The sequence below is a fragment of the Carcharhinus amblyrhynchos genome, unplaced genomic scaffold (genome assembly GCF_965287045.1).
Source record: "Carcharhinus amblyrhynchos unplaced genomic scaffold, sCarAmb.v2.hapA chromosome_122, whole genome shotgun sequence".
Lineage (NCBI taxonomy): Eukaryota > Metazoa > Chordata > Chondrichthyes > Carcharhiniformes > Carcharhinidae > Carcharhinus > Carcharhinus amblyrhynchos.
The window spans coordinates 362,160-384,235 of NW_027649862.1; the positions used below are offsets into that span (position 1 = coordinate 362,160).

Genomic DNA, 22,076 nt, shown 5'->3' on the forward strand with positions numbered 1-22,076 from the left:
CTCCCAGGACAGGTACAGCACAGGGTTAGATACAGAGTAAAGCTCCCTCTCCACTGTCCCCCCCATCAAACACTCCCAGGACAGGTACAGCATGGGGTTAGATACAGAGTAAAGCTCCCTTTACACTGTCCCCCATCAAACAGGTACAGCACAGGGTTAGATACAGAGTAAAGCTCCCTCTACACTGTCCCCCATCAGACACTCCCAGGACAGTTACAGCATGGGGTTAGATAGAGTAAAGCTCCAGACCACCATATCTGTCACTTGTCGTTAATTATAGAACTGAATCTAACTTTGGGCTGACTGGCGTAGAGGAAAGTTTCACTATCCTGCCCCTCAAACCCCCCCCACACCATTCCTCTCCCCAAATAAACCTCTTCTGGGACCTGCCTCACGCCTTCCTGAATGGGTCTCCTTGAGTGTCTTTACCAACGCCCCCACCCCTGAGATCCTCAGCCCCAAGGGGCCCGTCTGCATCAACGCATCTTGCCAACCAAGTGGGCTGCTCGACTGCTGAAGGCATCGCACTCCCCGAAAGGGCAAGAAAAGCTTGCAGCGATCGTTCACCAGCCTGCGGCAGAGTTACCTACAACGCCCGCATGGCGAACCGTTAACCAAGGGTGGCACTGGGGACGGGGAACGGGGAGAGAGAATGGACCTTAAAGTCAAATCCCACTCTCTCTCGCATCTGCACGCAGGAACTGACATGTATTATGTACTGTAACGCCGTGGATGTTGGACTTTTAACTGTAGATATTAAAATCAAAAATCTCTCAGTCGCAGGGGTTGGACTAAATTGGATAGCTTTTTTCATGAGCCAGCACAGGTGATGGTGGGCTGAATGGCCTCCTGTGCTGTTATATAATTCAATGAATGACTACACTGAGGGTAGTTTAGATGGAGTGGGGAGAGAGAGAGAGAGGAGGAGGAGGATTGAGATTATGCTGTGTATTAGCTGGGCGCTCAGGTAAGTGATTCAGCTAACTGATTCTGGGTTCACAACCTCATCGTCCTCACCCCACACATCATCAAAAACGCCACTTCTCAAATCTGGGGTAGAAGATATAGGAGCAGAATGAGGCCATTTGGCCCATCCACTGCCATTCACAGCACGGAAACAGGCCCTCCGGCGCTGGCACAGTGGGTTAGCACTGCTGTCTCACAGCGCCAGGGACCTGGATTCGATTCCCAGCTCGGGTCACTGTCTGTGCGGAGTTTGCACATTCTCCCCGTGTCTGTGTGGGTTTCCTCCGGGTGCTCCAGTTTCCTCCCACAGTCCGAAAGACGTGCTGGTTAGGATGTATTGGCCATGCTAAATTCTCCCTCAGTGTAACCAGAACAGGAGTGTGGCGACTGGGGGATTTTCACAGTAACTTCATTGCAGTGTTAATGTAAGTCTACTTGTGACTAATAAATAAACTTAACTTTACTTCTTACTTGTCCATGCTGCCTGCGTTTGGCCCATATCCCTCTATACCCATCATACCCATGTAACTGTCTAAACGCTTTTTAAAAGACAAAATTGTACCCACCTCTACTACTGCCTCTGGCAGCTCGTTCCACACACCCTCTGTGTGAAAAAATTGCCCCTCTGGACCCTTCTGTATCTCTCCCCTCTCACCTTAAACCTATGCCTTCTACTTTTATATTCCGCTACCTTTGGGAAAAGATATTGACTATCTAGCTGATCTGTGCCCCTCATTATTTTATAGACCTCTATAAGATCACCCCCTCAGCCTCCAACGCTCCAGGGAAAAAAGTCCCAGTCTATCCAGCCTCTCCTCATAACTCAAACCAGCAAGTCCCAGTAGCATCCCAGTAAATCTCTTCTGCACTCTTTCTAGTTTAATAATATCCTTTCTATAATAGGGTGAGCAGAACTGGACACATGCTGATATTTTTCTCATTCCCATTCTCCTGCCTTTTCCCCATAACCCCTGATCCCCTTATTAATCAGGAACCTATCTATCTCTGTCTTAAAGACACTCAGTGACCCGGCCTCCTCTGTGACAAAGAGTTCCACACATTCCCCACTCTCTGGCTGAAGAAATTCCTCCTCATCTCTGTTTTAAAGGATCGTCCCTTTAGCCTGAGGTTGTGCCCTCTGGTTCTAGTTTTTCCTACTAGTGGAAACATCCTCTCCATGTCCACTCAATCCAGGGCCTTGCAGTATCCTGTAAGTTTCAATAAGATCCCCCCTCATCCTTCTAAACTCCAACGAGTACAGACCCAGAGTCCTCAACCGTTCCTCATCCGACAAGCTCTTCATTCCTGGGATCATTCTTGTGAACCTCCTCTGGACCCTTTCCAAGGCCGGCACATCCTTCCTTAGATACAGGGGACCCAAAACTGCTCACAATTCTCCAAATGGGGTCTGACCAGAGCCTTATACAGCTCAGAAGTACATCCCTGCTCTTGTATTCTAGCCTTCTCGACATGAATGCTAACATTACATTTGCCTTCCTAACTGCTGCCTGAACCTGCACGTTAACCTTCAGAGAATCTTTTACAATTACTCCCAAGTCCCTTTGTGTTTCTGATTTCCAAAGCATTTCCCTGTTTAGGAAATAGTCTCTGCCTCCATTCCTCCTTCCAAAGTGCCTCACCTCACACTGTTCCACATTATATTCCATCTGAAACTTCTCTGCCCATTCTCGTAATGTGTCCAAGTCCTTCTGCCGTCTTCCTCACTGCTACCTGTCCCTCTACACATCTTTCTCTACACCCCAACCCAGGACTGTAACACTACCTTCTGCAATCTCTCCTTTCCTTCTCTATGAACGGCATGCTTTGTCTGGATAGCATGCAAGAAACAATACTTCTCACTGTATCCCAATACATGTGACGATAATAAATCAAATTTTAAAAACCCTCCTATGCATGGGCCGCACCCGAATCATTTCCACAAAGCCATGTTTGACCTTATGTGGCAGTCAGGTGGTTCAGGGAATCCTGCAAGCAGGTAACTTTGCTGTAGCTATTTAACAGGTGGAGATGGAGATGGTGCTATTGGAACAGCCCCACCTAAACACACAAAGCTACAGGCTATCAACAATCAACACAAAGCAGTGCAAATCCATAACAGGCTCACCAGGCCAGCAGGAGATAAGACAGGCCAATCGACTGCGGAATTCGATTAAGCTTCCAGGTTACCAAGTTGGCCCTGACAAGAGGGAATTAATTTAAAGAGATGACGGAAGAATACATCACAGGTAAAATTAATCAACTCCGAATAATCCTGAATGTCACCAGCACTAATCACCCGTCCCCACCAGTACAGTACCCCAGTGTTATATAGCGAGAGACCCATCCCCACCAGTACTGTACCCCAGTGTTATACAGCGACAGACCCGTCCCCACCAGTACTGTACCCCAGTGTTATACAGCGAGAGACCCGTCCCCACCAGTACTGTACCCCAGTGTTATACAGCGACAGACCTGTCCCCACCAGTACTGTACCCCAGTGTTATACAGCGACAGACCCGTCCCCACCAGTACAGTACCCCAGTGTTATACAGCGAAAGACCCGTCTCCACCAGTACTGTACCCCAGTGTTATACAGCGACAGACCCGTCCCCACCAGTACTGTACCCCAGTGTTATACAGCGACAGACCCGTCCCCACCAGTACCGTACCCCAGTGTTATACAGTGACAGACCCGTCCCCACCAGTACTGTACCCCAGTGTTATACAGTGACAGACCCGCCCCCACCAGTACTGTACCCCAGTGTTATACAGCGACAGACCCGTCCCCACCAGTACTGCACCCCAGTGTTATACAGCGACAGACCCGTCCCCACCAGTACTGTACCCCAGCGTTATACAGCGACAGACCCGTCCCCACCAGTACTGTACCCCAGCGTTATACAGTGACAGACCCGTCCCCCACCAGTACTGTACCCCAGTGTTATACAGTGACAGACCCGTCCCCACCAGTACTGTACCCCAGTGTTATACAGCGACAGACCCGTCCCCACCAGTACTGTACCCCAGCGTTACACAGTGACAGACCTGTCCCCCACCAGTACTGTACCCCAGTGTTATACAGTGACAGACCCGTCCCCACCAGTACTGTACCCCAGTGTTATACAGCGACAGACCCGTCCCCACCAGTACTGTACCCCAGTGTTATACAGCGACAGACCCGTCCCCACCAGTACTGTACCCCAGTGTTATACAGCGACAGACCCGTCCCCACCAGTACTGTACCCCAGTGTTATACAGCGACAGACCCGTCCCCACCAGTACTGTACCCCAGTGTTATACAGCGACAGACCCGTCCCCACCAGTACTGTACCCCAGTGTTATACAGGGACAGACCCGTCCCTGCCAGACTACTGAGAGACTGTTGGAATACGGGAATGAGTCTGTCTCCCTCAACCTAACCTAGAGACACAAAGCATATCTTTAACTGGCCCCTCTGGGGTTTGGAAGGATGAGGAATGAGGAATGCTGAACTATCGCACGAGCTTGCAAAGAAATCCGGCGTGCAGAGAGAATGAGATTAAGGAAGGGAATTAATTTGTTTCTTGTCTGGTTTGATCGGGTTCGGGGAGTGGCGAGGTGGGGGAGACACACAGAAACATGGAAGCAGGATGAGGCCATTGGCCCTTCAAGCCTGCTCTGCCATTCATTGTGATCACGGCTGATCGAATTCAATATCCTGATATCCCCCCCCACCTTAGCTGTTAGCACTGCTACCTCACAGCAACTGAGACCCGGTTTCAATCCCGGCTTGGGTCACTGTCTGTGTGGAGGCTGCACGTTCTCCTCATGTCTGCGTGGCTTTCCTCCGGGTGCTCCGGTTTCCTCCCACAGTCCAAAAGACATACTGGTTGGGGTGCATTGGCCGTGCTAAATTCTCCCTCAGTGTACCTGAACAGGCACCGGAGTGTGGCGACTAGGGGATTTTCGCAGTAACTTCATTGTGGTGTTAATGTAAGCCTTATTTGTGACACTAATAAACAAACTTTAACTTGTCCTTTACCGCAGCCTTCAATCCCTTTCGTCCCAAGAGCGATATCTAATTCCTTCTTGAAATCAAACATTTTGGCCTCAACTACTTTGTGTGAGTGAATTCCACACATTCCCCACCCTCTGGGTGAAGAAATTTCTCCTCACTTCAGTTCTAAAAGGTTTACCCCTTATCCTCAAACTCTGACCCCGCCTCGTTCTGGACTCCCCCCACCATCGGGAACATTCTTTCTGAATCTACCCTGTTAGAATTTTATAAGTTTCTATCAGATCCTCTCTCACTCTTCTAAACTCCAGTGAATATAATCCTAACCCACTCAGTCTCTCCTCATATGACAGACCTGCCATCCCAGGAATCAGCCTGGTAAACCTTCACTGCGCTCCCTCTATAGCAAGGAACATCCTTCCTCAGATAAGGAGACCAAAACTGCACACAATACTCCAGGTGTGACCTCACCAACGCCCTGTACATTTGCAGCAAAACATCCCTATCCCTATCCTCGAGTCCTCTTGCTTTTGATCGGGGATAGGGTTTCACACAGCTTGGATCTGTTGATCCCAACAAAAGCATCTGCAGCCTGCCTGCTGAGTGGAGGAGGGGTTGGGGGAAAGGGGTGGGGGAAAAGACCAGTTCCCCCCCCAACCCTTCTCCATCAGCAAGAGTTCAGTGCCCTTTCACCCTCAGTTCCCTGGTCAGATGATCGAGGGTCACAGTCCAGTCTGGAGATCCCTCCAGGCCCGAAAATCTGGGCTGGACGACAGTCGACATGGTAACACAGTGGTTAGCACTGCTGTCTCTCAGCACCAGGGACCTGGGTTCGATTCGCGGCTTGGGTCACTGTCTGTGTGGAGTCTACACGTTCTCCCCGTGTCTGTGTGGGTTTCCTCCGGGTGCTCTGGTTTCCTCCCACAGTCCAAAAGATGTTAATGTAAGCTGACTTGTGACTAACACATAAACTTTACTTTAACTTGTACTTTACCATATCCCTTGATCCCTTTAGCCCCAAGAGCTATATCTAATTTCTTCATATTGCCCCTTAGTGTCCAAAGATGTGCAGGTTAGGTGGATTGGCTGTGCTAAATTGCCCCTTAGTGTCAGGGGGACTCGCTGGAGTAAATGCATGGGGTTGCAGGGATAGGGACTGGATGGAATTGTGGTCGGTGCAGATTGATGGGCCGAGTGGCCTTCTCCTGCACTGTACACTCCTCCTGCACTATGCTGCCAGCACCCAGGGAGTGCTGCACTGTTGGGAGGGGCGATGTTTGGGTCTGACGTAAAAGCAGGCCTCTCTGCGACAGATTTAAAAGCTCCCATCGCTACTATTTGGAATAAGAGCAGGGGGGGAGTTCACCCGCTCCCCCATACCCCACCCATCGCATCAGCAAAGCGAGACACATTACAGGGATACCATCACATTGCTGGGTTTGGGATCCTCCTGTGCGCAAAATGTCAGCCCCATTACCAAGGCGAGTCCACAATTCCCAACTGCGAAAACCCCCCTCCTTTTTAACATCCCGTGTCCGCAAAAGATGCTACAGAAAGTTAGCCATCTTCCTGTCCGTGCTACTCCGTAGTCTAAGGTCGCTGAGAGTCTCTTACCTTCTTGTCAAGGACTGCACCCCTCTCGATTCCATTATCTTCACTGCCGCCTCTCCACCACCGCCCCCCCCCACGGGGGTCACTCGTTCCGCTTCGTCAAGGAGCCTAGAAGGGAAATATTGGCACAATCCTGGAGGGTGAGAGCGCGTTACTGTTGTCAGAAAAACCCATCTGGCTCCCTTACCCCGGTCTGGCCTACATGTGACTCCAGAGCCACACAGCAATGTGGTTGACTCTTAACTGCCCCTCCCCAGGGGCAACTAGGGATGGGCAATAAATACTGGCCAGCCAGCGACACCCATGTCCCATGAATAAATAAAAATCTATCCCCATCCCCAAAGACCCAAAACAGTCTTTCTGATTATATCACAGCTTGGTATGGGCTCCTGCTCTGCCCAAGACCGCAAGGAACTACAAACGGTTGTGAATGTAGCCCAATCCATCAAACCAGACCCCACCATCCACCGACTTTGTCTACACTTCCCGCTGCCTCGGCCTAGTAGCCAGCATAATTAAAGACCCCACACACCCCGGACATTCTCTCTTCCACCTTCTGTCAGGAAAAAGATACAAAAGTCTGAGGTCACGTACCCACCGACTCAAGAACAGCTTCTTCCCTGCTGCCGTCAGACTTTTGAATGGACCTACCTCGCATTAAGTTGATCTTTCTCTAACCCTAACTATGACTGTAACACTACATTCTGCACTCTCTTCGTTCCTTCTCTATGAACGATATGCTTTGTCTGTATAGAGCACAAGAAATAATACATTTCACTACGTTAAAACACATGACAATAATAAATCAAATAGTAAGTTGATCTTTCTCTACACCCTAGCTATGACTGTAACACTACATTGTGCACCCTCTCCTTTCCTTCTCTATGAATGGTAGGTTTTGTCTCTGTAGCAGACAAGAAATAATACATTTCACTTACGTTAAAACACATGACAATAATAAATGAAATCAAATAGTAAGTTGATCTTTCTCTACACCCTCGCTGTGACTGTCACACTACATTCTGCACTCTCTCATTTCCTTCTCTATTAATGGTATGCTTTGTATAGCGCACAAGAAACAATACTTTTCACTGTATCCCAACACATGTGACAATAATAAACCAAATCAACACTGTCCCTGGGAACAAACCAGGTAAAAATAATGCACCCCCTCCGAAGCAAAATTATAAGATGTAGTTTATTTATTTACAACTTTTTTTTAAGAAAATAGGATGCTTCGAATATAAACCCTTTTTAAAAACTCTGCGTGACGTTTTAAGAATCCACAGTCTCTTGCAACGTTGAGAAAGGCTTTTTTTTTTGCAAGTTCGCATTTCCTGATTAAGTGTCATTTTATTTTCCTCGTTCCCTCTGTCTCTCACACGCGCTCGCGCGCGCACACACACACACACACACTCAATGAAATTCCCAGATCATGTCAACCTTTGCGGACTGCCTCTCAGTCTGAGCGTCAGCTAGCTCACTCGCTCCCTCGTTCCTTCACTCCCAGTTTCCGGGACACCCGTGCGGCATCTGGAACAGTCGCTTTCTCCTGGTCGAGAGAGCGAGTGCGTCGCTCATGTGTGTGTGTGTGTGTGTGTGCGCGCGCCGTCTGTGTGTGTATATTTGTTGTGTGTTTTTTTTTCTTTTCTTTCCGCTCTGTAAATTCTGAGCGTAGAATCGTGCAGACAGCGCCACGTACTGTGGACGCCGCGCGCGCTCTCTCTCTCTCCTCCACATCTCGACTCTTTCTCTCTCTCCCTCCAATGGTCAGGGCACTCAGTCGCTGTCGGAACCAACTGCAGACGAGCCTTTCCTTTTCCTCTTGGGCTTGGGTTTGGCATCCTCCTCTTCCTGCAGGGAGACGACAGAGAGAGAGTCAAGGACATCGCAAATAAACCGCTCCCCCACTGCCAGCAGGTCATAGAGTCACACAGGTTTACAGCATGGAAACAGGCCCTTCAGCCCAACTTGTCCATGCCATCCTCTTTTTTTTTTAAACCCCTAAGCTAGTCCCAATTGCCCGCGTTTGCCCCATATCCCTCTATCCCCATCTTACCCAAGTAACTGTCTAAATGCTTTTTAAAAGACAAAATTGTACCTGCCTCTACTACTGCCTCTGGCAGCTCGTTCCAGACACTCACCACCCTCTGTGTGAAAAAATTGCCCCTCTAAACCCTCTCCCCTTAAACCTGTGCCCTCTAGTTTTAGACTCCCCTACCTTTGGGAAAAGATATCGACTATCTGGCTGACCTGTGCCCCTCATTATTTTACAGACCTCTATAAGATCACCCCTCAGCCTCCTACACTCCAGAGAAAAAAGTCCCAGTCTATCCACCCTCTCTTCCACCTTCTTCCATTGGGAAAAAGATACAAAAGTCTGAGGTCCCGTACCGACCGACTCAAGAACAGCTTCTTCCCTGCTGCTGTCAGACTTTTGAATGGACCTACCTCGCTCGAAGTTGATCTTTCTCTACATCCTCGCTGTGACTGTAACACTACATTCTGTACTCTCTCCTTTCCTTCTCGATGAATAGTATGCTTTGTATAGCGCGCAAGAAACAATACTTTTCACTGTATCCCAATACATGTGAGAATAATAAATCAAACCAAAAGATGAAGTTTAATGCGGAGAAAAGCTCTATCTAGATAAGCTTCAGATGGAGCTGAGACAATAGCAGGAAGCAAATGGGCTCAATGTCCCTGTTCCTGTGAACTCAGTGTATTGGTAAAGAAGCTTATGCATTCCACAGGCAACCCACCCCTGACATCCCTGTCCACCTGGAGTGCTGTGGGTATAATCAGGGGTGGGGCGGGTGCAAATAGGGGGAGGGGAGGAACACAGAAAACAGGAGCAAGAGGCCACTCGATTCTTCGAACCTGCTCCACCCTTCATCACCGTCATGGCTGATCATCCAACTCAATAGCCTAATCCTGCTTTTTCCCCATAACCTTTGATCCCGTTCACCCCCAGTGCGATATCCAGCCGCCTCTTGAATACATTCAATGTTTTGGCATCAACGACTCCCTGTGGGAATGAATTCCACAGGCCCACCGGGTGGAGAAATGTCTCCTCACCTCCGTCCTAAATGGTCTACCCTGAATCCTCAGACTGTGACCCCCTGGTTCTGGACTCCCCCCACCTCGGGAACCTTCAGGGATGGCATTGTTGCCTCACAGCTCCAGAGGCCTGGGTTTGATTCCCGGCTTGGCTCACTGTGTGTGTATATAGAGCCTGCATGGGTTTCCTCCGAGTGCTCCTGTTTCCACTGGAGGACGTGCTGGTTAGGGTGGATTGGCCGTGTTAAATTCTCCCTCAGAGTACCTGAACAGGCGCCGCAGTGTGGCGATTCAGGGATTGTCACAGTAACTTCATTGCAGTGTTAACGTAAGCCTTACTTGTGACAAATAAATAAACTTTTAACATCCTCCCTGCATCTACCCTGTCTAGTCCTGTTAGAATTTTATAAATCTCTATCAGATCTCCTCCTCATTGATCTGAACTCCAGTGAAAACAATCCGAACCTGGTCAATCTCTCCTCATACATCAGTCCCACCGTCCCCGGAATCAGCCTGGTAAACCTTCACTGCACTCCCTCGAGAGCAAGAACATCCTTCCTCAGAAAAGGGGACCAAAACCGTACACAATATTCTAGGTGTGGCCTCACCAAGGCCCCTGTATAATTGTAACAACACATCCCTGCTCCTGTACTCCAAGCCCCTCGCGGGAGGAGGAGAGGGTCAAGGGGGGAGGGTGGGGGTGCGCGTCACGTACCGATCCGCTGCTGGAGGAGGAATCCTCGTCGTTCCCGATGGGTTGTGAGGTGTTTTTCCGACTCCGTGGGCTGGAAGCTGCCGTTTTGCGCCGAGTCCGAGACGGCTTGGAGGAATCTTCGTAATCATCGGCCAGAGCAAAGAGATCACTGAACCTGCGGGCGGAGCAGGGGGGGGGGAGAGGGGGGAAAGAGGCTCACACGTCAATCCTCACCCCGGGGCAGGGACACAGAGACAGACCCCCACCCGCACGAGAGAGACAGACAGGTACAGACACCTTCCCACTGCAAAAACACACACACACGCACGGTGTCACATGCCCCCTCACGCACAGGGACAGCCTCAAACAGAGATACACAGACAACCCCCCCCGACACCCACACACACAGACAACCCCCCCCCGACACCCACACACACAGACAACCCCCTCCGCACCCCCCCCCCAACACACACACAGAGCAATGTGCCGACTAGTGGATTTTAACTTCACTGCAGTGTTAATGTAAGCCTTACTTATGACACTAACAAATAAACTTTAAAATTTACACCTTCCAGAGAGCAGAATTGCACAACCAGCTCGAGGGGGGTGCACTGATCCTTCCCCAACTCTATATCGCCCCCCCCACCCCGCTGTGGGGTACACAGTACTCCGAAAAATCCGCCACGGTCAGAGACTGTTTCTCCCTCCACCCCCCGAGCCTCAGCAATACTAAACATGGTCAAACACCCCCACCTGGTGGGCAGCCTCAGGAGGTGCGGCCCAGCCCTGCTGCTCAGAGAGAGCACAGCCCCTCCTCTCTCTCCCTTCCCCACACACACACACAGCTAACACAGCGACTCACTTCATCTTGTGTGCCTCGTCACAGCTTGCCTGTACGTGCTGAAGCGCCTGGAGAATTGGCGTCTGGGTGAAAACTGTCGGCAGGGAGGTGTGCGACAAGCGGCGGGGGGGGGGGAGGCAGAGGGAGAGAGAGAGGGGGAGGGTGGGAGTGAGAAAAACAAATGGTAAAAGGTCATTATATCTGCAAAGGTTACGAGGCTGCTGCCCAGACAAACACCCGGTAACTACCTGTCCCCCTCCCCATCTCCACTCTCTTCAGTATAGGCCTGACGACTAGGACAAAATAACTTGTCATTAAAATAGATCTATAAATTCCAATCGTGGTAAATTGTCCCTTAGTGTCCAAAGATGTGCAGGTTAGGCGGATTGACCATGCTAAATTCTCCCTCAGTGTGCCCGAACAGGGGATTTTCACAGTAATTTTGTTGCAGCGTTAATGTGAGCCCTTGTGTGATGCTGATAAATAAACTTTAAATAACATCCCCCTGCCACCCCAAACACACTCCTGCCGATCCGACCACCCACCAAACGCCCACCCTGTGTCCTTCCCCCTGCAGCTGTGCCTCGCTGTTGGGGCTGTGTCGTTGTTGGTGTGGGCACTCACAGTTCTGTTTAGTGGGAAGCAGGCAGAGTCGCAGGTTAGCCAGATGTTCCAGGATTTGCTCCAAGGTGAGCTGGGCCAACTTGCTGCTGGAACTCCGCAAGCTGGAGAAAGAGAACAGGAGCAAGTGTAAACAACGTGGAACCAGCAACAACTTACACTTTATATAGCACCGCATGCGAGGGTGATTCCCAGTAATAACACACAGGGAGCGCCGCACTGTGGGGAGGGTCGGTGCTGAGGGAGCACTGCACTGTGGGAGGGTCAGTGCCGAGACAGCGCCGCACTGTGGGAGGGTCGGTGCCGAGGGAATGTCGCACTGTGGGAGGGTCGGTGCCGAGGGAATGTCACACTGTGGGAGGGTCGGTGCCGAGGGAGCGCCGCACTGTGGGAGGGTCGGTGCCGAGGGAGCGCCGCACTGTGGGAGGGTCGGTGCCGAGGGAGCGTCGCACTGCGGGAGAGTTGGTGCCGAGGGAGCGCCGCACTGTGGGGAGGGTCAGTGCTGAGGGAGCGCCGCACTGTGGGAGGGTCAGTGCCAAAGGAGCGCCGCACTGTGGGGAGGGTCAGTGCTGAGGGAGCGCCGCACTGCGGGAGGGTCGGTGCTGAGGGAGCGCCGCACTGCGGGAGGGTCGGTGCTGAGGGAGCGCCGCACTGCGGGAGGGTCGGTGCTGAGGGAGCGCCGCACTGTGGGAGGGTCAGTGCCGAGGGAGCGCCGCACTGTGGGGAGGGTCGGTGCCGAGGGAGCGCCGCACTGTGGGTCAGTGCCGAGGGAGCGCCGCACCGTGGGAGGGTCAGTGCCGAGGGAGCGCCGCACCGCGGGAGGGTCAGTGCCGAGGGAGCGCCGCATTGTGGGGAGCGTCGGTGCTGAGGGAGCGCTGCACGGTGGGGTCGGTGCCAAGGGAGTGCTGGCGATCCTGTGGCCACTATTGGAAGGACAGTAGTGGTAGGATATTTATCCCTCACCCAATCACATGAAAATAGGTTAACTGTGGGATCTTGCTGTGCACAGATTGGTTGGTAGGTACCCCACAGTGACGACACTTCGATTGTGCTGGTTCTTACTGAGTGCGCGGCTCACTGGGCTAAGGCCCAGCTGGCCAAAAGCAGCTTGGCTCACACTTCTGATGCATGTATCGCGTCCGATCTGCATCGAGCAGCCCTGTCACCTGCGCTGACCTTGCCTGCACGCACTGCAGAAGGGAGCGTGCTGCCCTGCCTGCTGGCGTGGCTGTATGACGTGGAGATGCCGGTGTTGGACTGGGGTAAATACAGTGAGAAGTCTCACATCACCAGGTTAAAGTCCAACAGGTTTATTTGGTAGCAAAAGGCGCTAACTTTCGGGGTTTGCCCCTTCGGGAGTTCCCACTCACCTGACAAAGGGGCAAACCCCAAAAGCTCGTGGTGTTTACTAGTAAATAAACCTGTTGGACTTTAACCTGGCGTTGTGAGACTCCTTACAGTGTGGCTGTACCCAGCAGAGGGCAGTGTCGCACTGCCTCCCTCTCAGCAGCAGTCAGTCCAGTCAGAGGGAACACAGCTCCCTCCATTCGCTCGCCTCGCTCCTGAACAGACAGCCAGCACTCACCACACGGGCGGCTCCCACCCTCCAAGAGCATCCCGTTCCTCCTGGGGGTTTGGCCGTTCAGTGTGCTCACCTCAGATGTTGGCTGGGAGTCCACGATTCATAATCGTGGAATCCCTACAGTGCAGGAGGCCATTTGGCCCATCGTGTCTGCACCAACCACAGCCCCTATTCCCATGCATTTACTCAAGCTGGTCCTCCTAATAACTGAGGGGCAATTTAGCACGGCCAATCCACCTAACCCATATATCTTTGGACACTAAGGGACAATTTAGCACGGCCAATCCCCCCCAACCTGCACATCTTTGGACACTAAGGGACAATTTAGCATGACCAATCCACCCTAACCTACACATCTTTGGAGTGTGGGAGGAAACCCACGCAGACACGGGTAGAATGTGCAGGCTCCACAGAGACAGTGGCCCAAGCTGGGAATCAAGCCTGGGTCCCTGGTGCTGTGAGGCAGCGGTGCTAACCCAGTGTGCTACCCGCTGCCCCTTGTCCTTCTAGATGGTAGAGGTGGTGGGTTTGGAAGCTGCTGTGGAAGGAGCCTTGCTGAGTCGCTGCGGGGCATCTTGTAGATGGTACACACGGCTGTGTGGGTGGTGGAGGGAGTGAGTGTTTGTGGTTAGCGTGTCGATCGAGCGGGGCTGCTCTGTCCTGGATGGGTTCGAGCTTCTCGAGTGTTGTTGGAGCTGCACCCATCCAGGCAAGTGGACAGTGTTCCATCACACTCCTGACTTGTGTCCTTGTAGATGGTGGACAGGCTTCGGGGGGAGTCAGGAAGTGAGTTACTCTCTGCAGACGGAGGGCTGAATCGCCTATTCCTGACTCTGTTTCGCTCGGGGGTGGGGGGGTGGTGGTGGTGGGACACAGCGTAGCCCAGGCAGATGACAGCCTCCCTCACTGCATTCCCATTACCGGGATTCCAGGAGAGAGAAAGAGGGGGATTCCGGGGTGGGTGGTCCTCACCTCTGTCGCTTCCTGGGGAGGCTGTTGTTTTTGATGAGCAAAGCTTTGATCTGTTCCGCCAGGGAGTCATCGTGCTTCATAGACCACTGCCGCAGGATACTGGTGGTGAAGTGATCATCAGCGTGGCAAGGACGACTCATCACCATCTTAACCATCTCCTCGGTGGGCCTGGAGGACAGAGCAGTGGAGAGAGAGAGAGGGACAGAGACAGAGAGAGAGAGCCAGTCATGAGTACTTCAACCCACCAGAGATAAAGACAAAAGCAGCTTTAAAGGACAGAGAGGCAGAGGGAATTCCAGAGGTTGGTGCTAAGGGACTGCCACACTGCCTCAGCACCGACCCTCCCACAGTGCGGCGCTCCCTCGGCACCGACCCTCCCGCAGCGCGGCGCTCCCTCGGCACCGACCCTCCCACAGCGCGGCGCTCCCTCGGCACCGACCCTCCCACAGTGCGGCGCTCCCTCGGCACCGACCCTCCCGCAGCGCGGCGCTCCCTCGGCACCGACCCTCCCGCAGAGCGGCGATCCCTCGGCACCGACCCTCCCACAGTGCGGCGCTCCCTCGGCACCGACCCTCCCACAGTGCGGCGCTCCCTCGGCACCGACCCTCCCACAGTGCGGCACTCCCTCGGCACCGACCCTCCCCGCAGCGCGGCGCTCCCTCGGCACCGACCCTCCCCGCAGCGCGGCGCTCCCTCGGCACCGACCCTCTCGAAATACTGAGCATGGAGCAGTTGGATAAAGCGAAAGGCCACACTTACTTTTCTCTCCTGAGCTGTAGCAGCAAACACGAAAGGGCCTCAGGGTGCTCTGGAAAAGGAAAGATTTGCTTGAGAGGCTGAGTACAGGGAATGGGCCCACAGGGAAGGGAGGGGGTCCTGGTTCCGGGAGGTGGGGGGTGCTAGGGTGGGTGCAGAGGGCAGGAGGGAAGCGGTAGAGGAGGAAAGGGGATAATTCCAGTGCAGATTCCCAGTGGCTGGGGTTTTTACACGCTCTGTTGCGCCTCTGTGCTCCGTACCTTTATACTTGACGTGTTGGAGGATTGGGATGACGAGCTCCAGCGGGATATTGTGTGCCAGGAAGAGCTGCCACGTACAGTACTGTTCAAATGTCTCCCAATCCAGACTCTGTACTGGGAACGGCGAGGAACATAAAACACAGTGTCAGCACTGATAATACCCCAAACTTCCTGAACCCCCTGTACCCCCCGTCACACACCCCAAAGCCCCTGTACCCCCCCCGTCACACACCCCAAAACCCCTGTACCCCTGTCACACACCCCAAAGCCCCTGTACCCCCTGTCACACACCCCAAAGCCCCTGTAACCCCCCGTCACACACCCCAAAGCCCCTGTACCCCCGTCACACACCCCAAAGCCCCTGTACCCCCGTCACACACCCCAAACCCCTGTACCCCCCGTCACACACCAAAACCCCTGTACCCGTCACACACCCCAAAGCCCCTGTACCCCCCGTCACACACCCCAAACCCCTGTACCCCCCGTCACACACCCCAAAGCCCCTGTACCCCCCGTCACACACCCCAAAGCCCTTGTACCCCTGTCACACACCCCAAAGCCCCTGTACCCCCGTCACACCCCAAAGCCCCTGTACCCCTGTCACACACCCCAAAGCCCCTGTACCCCCGTCACACCCCAAAACCCCTGTACCCCCCGTCACACACCCCAAAGCCCCTGTACCCCCCGTCACACACCCCAAAGCCCTTGTACCCCTGTCACACACCCCAAAACCCCTGTACCCCCGTCACACACCCCAAAGCCTCTGTACCCCCCGTCACACACCCCAAAGCCCCTGTACCCCCCGTCACACACCCCAAACCCCTGTACCCCCGTCACACACCCCAAACACCTGTACCCCCCGTCACACACCCCAAAGCCCCTGTACCCCCCGTCACACACCCCAAACCCCTGTACCCCCCGTCACACACCCCAAAGCCCCTGTACCCCCCGTCACACACCCCAAACCCCTGTACCCCCCGTCACACACCCCAAAGCCCCTGTACCCCCATCACACACCCCAAACACCTGTACCCCCCGTCACACACCCCAAAGCCCCTGTACCCCCCGTCACACACCCCAAACCCCTGTACCCCCATCACACACCCCAAACACCTGTACCCGTCACACACACACACCCCAAACTCCCTGTACCACCCCGTCTCTCACACATCCCCAACTCCCTGTATCCTCCTGTCACACACCCCACACCCCCGTACCTGTCACACACACACACCCCAAACTCCCTGCACCCTCCCGTCTCACACCCCGCAACCCAAACCCCCTGTACCCGTCACACACACACTCCGAACTCCCTGTACCACCCCGTCACACACACACACCCCCCCAACTCCCTGTACCTTCCCGTCTCACACCCCGCGACCCAAGCCCCCTGTACCCTGTCACACATCGCACACCCCCTGTACCCGTCACACAAACACACCCCGAACTCCCTGTATCCCATCACACACCCTGCACTCCAAACCCCCTGTCCCATCCCGTCTCACACACACACACCCCAAACTCCCTGTACCCCCCGTCTCTCACACACACACCCCAAACTCCCTGTACCCACTGTCACACAAACACACACCGAACTCCCTGTACCCCCCATCACACACACCCTGAACCCCAAACTTCTTGTACCACCCTGTCACACACACCCCAAACCCCCTGTACCCCCTGTCACACAGACGCCCCAAACTCCCCGTACTCCCCCGTCACACACACCCTGAACCCCCATCTTTCTCTCTCTCTCTCACACACACATACACACAATCCCCAAACCCCCCCCTCACACACGTACACCCCAAACCCCCTGTAACCCCCCTCTCACACACAATTCCCAAGACACCTGTACCCCGTCACACACACAATCCCTGTACCCTGCCCGTCTCTATCTCTCTCTCACACACACACAATTCCCGAACCCCCGTACCACCCATGCAGACACGGGGAGACTGTGCAGACTCCACACAGACAGTGACCCGAGCTGAGAATTGAACCCGGGTCCCTGGCGCTGTGAGGGCAGCAGCTCTAACCCACTGTGCCTCCCCTAAGCGGGTGATAACAGGGGAGTGTGTGTCTGGGCTGCTGCTCAGCCTGGAGGGAGTGTTGCGGAGGACGCAGTATTAAATCAGAGATTGCACACAAACGAGCAAACAGTCCCTCTGTTACACGCGAGAGACCAGAATTTAATTAAACGCTTCGCTGTAATCACTGAACAGCCCCGAGCTGAGGCTCTCGCCGGTAAACCCCAGGCCCTGATTAAACGACAGACTGTAACTCAGTCCTGGACACTCGTTAGGCAGGACACTGTCTGCCAGAGGGCGAGAGCGCCTGCCAGCAGCAGAGTTTATAAACTCATCTGATAACTAATCATTCCTAAAAACTACAAATCATCCCCGCCAGGCAAAGAGTCATTGAGAGGGGGGAGAGAGGGAGAGAGAGAGGGAGAGGGGGAGAGGGAGAGGGAGAGGGAGCGGGAGCGGGAGCGGGAGAGGGAGAGGGAGAGGGAGAGGGAGAGGGAGAGGGAGCGGGAGAGGGAGAGGGAGAGGGAGAGGGAGAGGGAGAGGGAGAGGGAGAGGGAGAGGGAGAGGGAGAGGGAGAGGGAGAGGGAGAGGGAGAGGGAGAGCGAGCGAGAGAGGGAGAGGGAGAGGGAGAGGGAGAGGGGGAGAGAGGGAGGCGGGGGACAGAGAGAGAGAGGGGACGGGGGAGGGGGGAGAGAGAGGGGAGGTGGGGGGGGGTAGAGAGAGGGGAGGTGGGGGGGGGGTAGAGAGAGGGGAGGGAGGAGGGGATAAGTATCAGTGGGGGAGGGGGAGAGAGAAACTCGTATGCTGGAGAGACAGATATGCGGTCAATTTGAGTGTAACCCATTGCTGGGATTAGTTTAACTGAATCCAGTTAATCCTGGAGGAGCGAGCCGGGGAGGTGAGAGAGGGTCAGTACCTCGGGACAGCCGGCTCTCCTCCTGGCTCCCCCATGAGGCAGTCAGTGAAATGAACACAGTGCCTTCTGCAGACAGAGCTGACATTTAGCCAGTAATTAATGGCTGACATTATTATGAATTCTCACCCTGTGTCTGGTAGTGTGAATCAATGCTGCAATTATAATAACTGCTGGAACCCGCTGCCACAGCTACTCTGGGCTGCTTTTATTGCCTTTGACAGAGCCGCTCCCAGTGATACAAAGACCCTGTGATTCACGGCAGTGAGTGTCCACACGCCTGCTCACCCACCCCCCCTCCTCAATCCCTGTACACATCCAAGCGCAGATCTTATTTATATCGCCCCCCAGCATTGCATCATTTGAATCCCTGCAGTGCAGGAGGCCATTCAGCCCACTGAGCCTGTACTGACAACAATCTCACCCAGGCCCTACCCCCATAACCCATGTATTTACTCCGCTAATCCCCCTGACACTAAGGGGCAATCCAGCCGGGCCAATCCACCTCACCCGCACATCTCTGGACATCTTTTGCTCCAGTTTTCTCCCAAACTCGGGTTAGGTGGATTGGCTGTGCTAAATTGTCCCTTGTGTCAGGGAGATGAGCAGGGTAAATGTACGGGGTTATGGGGATAGGGCCTGGGTGGGATTGTGGTCGGTGCAGACTCGATGGGCCGAATGGCTCCTTTCTGCACTGGTCGGGATTCTGGCAACCTTTCCTCACTGACTCTTCACTGTCCGCGACCCCCCTCTCCCCCACCAACAACTTCAGCTGTCTGCCTTGCCCTCTCGCTGACCAGGGGTGGGGGGAAAGGTGGGTGGTGGTGTGGAGGAGTGTGGGGCAAGGCTGCCACTGAGGGAGATGGCGAAGGTCAGACACAGGGTGATGAGAATATTCACTGCTTTCCCCAGGCAGGAGCACCCATCACTCCGCCGGTGACAACAGTTTGCGTCAATCGAATTAAACCTCCTCACGTCTCCTGCGTCTGACCCAGAGAGTGACACCCAGACACAAATCACCCCGTCTGCCTTCATTCCAGCAGAATAAAATCCTGTACCAAGACACAGTGCCAAGGTTAGCAGATGTGTGTGTGTGTGAGGTGGGGGGGGGGGGAAGGATGTGTAACAGGAGGAGGCCATTCAGCCCCTCTCTCTCAAGCCCGTTACACAGGAACAGGAGGCCATTCAGCCCCTCTCTCGCCAGCCTGTTACACAGGAACAGGAGGAGGTCATCCAGCTCCCCCTCTTGATTGTGTTACGCAGGAACAGGGGGAGGCCATTCAGCTCCTTGAGCTGAACACACAAGATGCCGAGGCGTTGTGGGGGTGGTGCAGGTGTTGGATAGGGTGGGTCTGGAGACAATGTTCTCTCCGTGGGAAAATTTGGGAAGTGGGGGGGGGGGGGTCATTGTTTAAAAATAAGGGGTGACCCATTTGAGACAAAAAGGAGAATTTCTTCCTACTGGACAACAGAGAGTCTCTGGAACTCTGCTGCCACTCCTTCCGATTCATATGTTCACGAGTGAGTAAGTACAAGGAACGCAGCATGAGTCGCAATTCCGAAACAGCTATATTTCTCCTCAGACCGGATCCTTCCCCACTCTCTCTCTCTCTCCCACTTCAAGCCCTGGATGTCCATTGGACGAAGGCACGAGTTTTCCTCAAGCTTTTAGGACAAAGAAAATTCCAGCACAGGAACAGGCCCTTCGGCCCCTCCAAGCCTGCATCGACCATGCTGCCCCGACTGAATTAAAACCCCCTACCCTTCCAGGGACCATATCCCTCTATTCCCATCCTGTTCATGTATTTGTCAAGTTTAAACTCACTATCGTATCTGCTTCCACCACCTCCCCCGACAGCGCTCTCCAGGCACCCACCACCCTCTGTGGAAAACACTGGCTTCGTACATCCCCTTTAAACCTTGCCCCTCACACCTTAAACCTGTGCCCCCCAGTAATTGACTCTTCCACCCTGGGAAAAAACTTTGGGGTGACACAGTGGGTTAGCACTGCTGTCTCACAGCGCCAGGGACCCGGGTTCGATTCCCAGCAGCACGGTGACACAGTGGGTTAGCACTGCTGTCTCACAGCGCCAGGGACCCGGGTTCGATTCCCAGCAGCACGGTGACACAGTGGGTTCACACTGCTGTCTCTCAGCGCCAGGGACCCGGGTTCGATTCCCAGCAGCACGGTGACACAGTGGGTTTGCGCTGCTGTCTCACAGCGCCAGGGACCCGGGTTCGATTCCCAGCAGCACGGTGACACAGTGGGTTAGCACTGCTGCCTCACAGCGCCAGGGACCCGGGTTCGATTCCCAGCAGCACGGTGACACAGTGGGTTAGCACTGCTGTCTCACAGCGCCAGGGACCCGGGTTCGATTCCCAGCAGCACGGTGACACAGTGGGTTCACACTGCTGTCTCTCAGCGCCAGGGACCCGGGTTCGATTCCCAGCAGCACGGTGACACAGTGGGTTTGCGCTGCTGTCTCACAGCGCCAGGGACCCGGGTTCGATTCCCAGCAGCACGGTGACACAGTGGGTTAGCACTGCTGCCTCACAGCGCCAGGGACCCGGGTTCGATTCCCAGCAGCACGGTGACACAGTGGGTTAGCACTGCTGTCTCACAGCGCCAGGGACCCGGGTTCGATTCCCAGCAGCACGGTGACACAGTGGGTTAGCGCTGCTGCCTCACAGCGCCAGGGACCCGGGTTCGATTCCCAGCAGCACGGTGACACAGTGGGTTAGCACTGCTGCCTCACAGCGCCAGGGACCCGGGTTCGATTCCCAGCAGCACGGTGACACAGTGGGTTAGCACTGCTGTCTCACAGCGCCAGGGACCCGGGTTCGATTCCCAGCAGCACGGTGACACAGTGGGTTAGCACTGCTGCCTCACAGCGCCAGGGACCCGGGTTCGATTCCCAGCAGCACGGTGACACAGTGGGTTAGCACTGCTGCCTCACAGCACCAGGGACCTGGGTTCGATTCCCGGCTTGAGTCACTGTCTGTGCAGAGTCTGCACGTTCTCCCCGTGTCTGTGTGGGTTTCCTCCGGGTGCTCCGGTTTCCTCCCACAGTCCAAAAGACGTGCTGGTTGGGGTGCATTGACGCAAACAGGCGCCGGAGTGAGGAGACTGGGGGATTTTCACAGTAACTTCATTGCAGTGTTAATGTAAAACTTACTTGTGACTAAAAAAATACACCTTAACTTTTTAAGTTTCTGACTTTCCACTCTGTCCATGCCCCTCATAATCTTGTAGACTTCCATCAGGTCTCCCCCTCAATCTCCGTCGCTCCAGTGAGAACAAACCAAGTTTTTCCAACCTCTCCTCATAGCGAATGCCCTCCATGCCAAGCTCCATCCTGGTAAATCTTTCCTGTACCCTCTCCAAAGCCTCCACATCCTTCTGGTAGTGTGGTGACCAGAATTGAACACTATATTCCAAGTGTGGTCTAGCTAAGGTTCTAGAAAGCTGCAAGGTGACTTGCCAATTTTGACTCTCATCAGTAACCCGAGGCACACTCCCTCTCCCTGCCGGCTGGCTTGGATGTGAGCCTGACTGAAGTATCTCTCCTCTGCAGCGACTCCATCCAACCTGCAAGCGTGGCCTCTCTCACGCAACCTCAGTTCATCAACCTTCAAGGATACCCGACTGGCCAGCTCCTCATAAACCTCCCTCCTCACCACAGTCAGACAGCGAGCTTCTCTGAATTAGAAAGCACCTTTCCTTGTTGTCCGCTCAACACTTCCTTCCAACAAGGAGAGACTAACTCGGTTAGGAT

General features: G+C 54.0%; 1 protein-coding gene across 3 annotated transcripts in view; it reads right to left on the minus strand.

The window, feature by feature from the left end:
* The window catches only part of ints3 (integrator complex subunit 3), a 254,467-nt gene that overhangs the window by 166,291 nt on the left and 66,100 nt on the right, over positions 1–22,076 (minus strand). For 2 of the 3 annotated variants that reach the window (XM_080183027.1, XM_080183025.1), the window contains 7 exons: positions 15,358–15,471; positions 15,101–15,149; positions 14,342–14,509; positions 11,791–11,891; positions 11,188–11,260; positions 10,347–10,500; positions 7,752–8,425 (listed from right to left, as the gene is read on the minus strand). In XM_080183027.1, the coding sequence (XP_080039153.1) occupies positions 8,351–8,425; positions 10,347–10,500; positions 11,188–11,260; positions 11,791–11,891; positions 14,342–14,509; positions 15,101–15,149; positions 15,358–15,471 (734 nt within the window). In that variant the 3' untranslated portion in view covers positions 7,752–8,350. Of the gene's footprint in view, positions 1–7,751; positions 8,426–10,346; positions 10,501–11,187; positions 11,261–11,790; positions 11,892–14,341; positions 14,510–15,100; positions 15,150–15,357; positions 15,472–22,076 lie in introns of those variants that run through there. The other variant, XM_080183026.1, reaches the window with a different exon arrangement.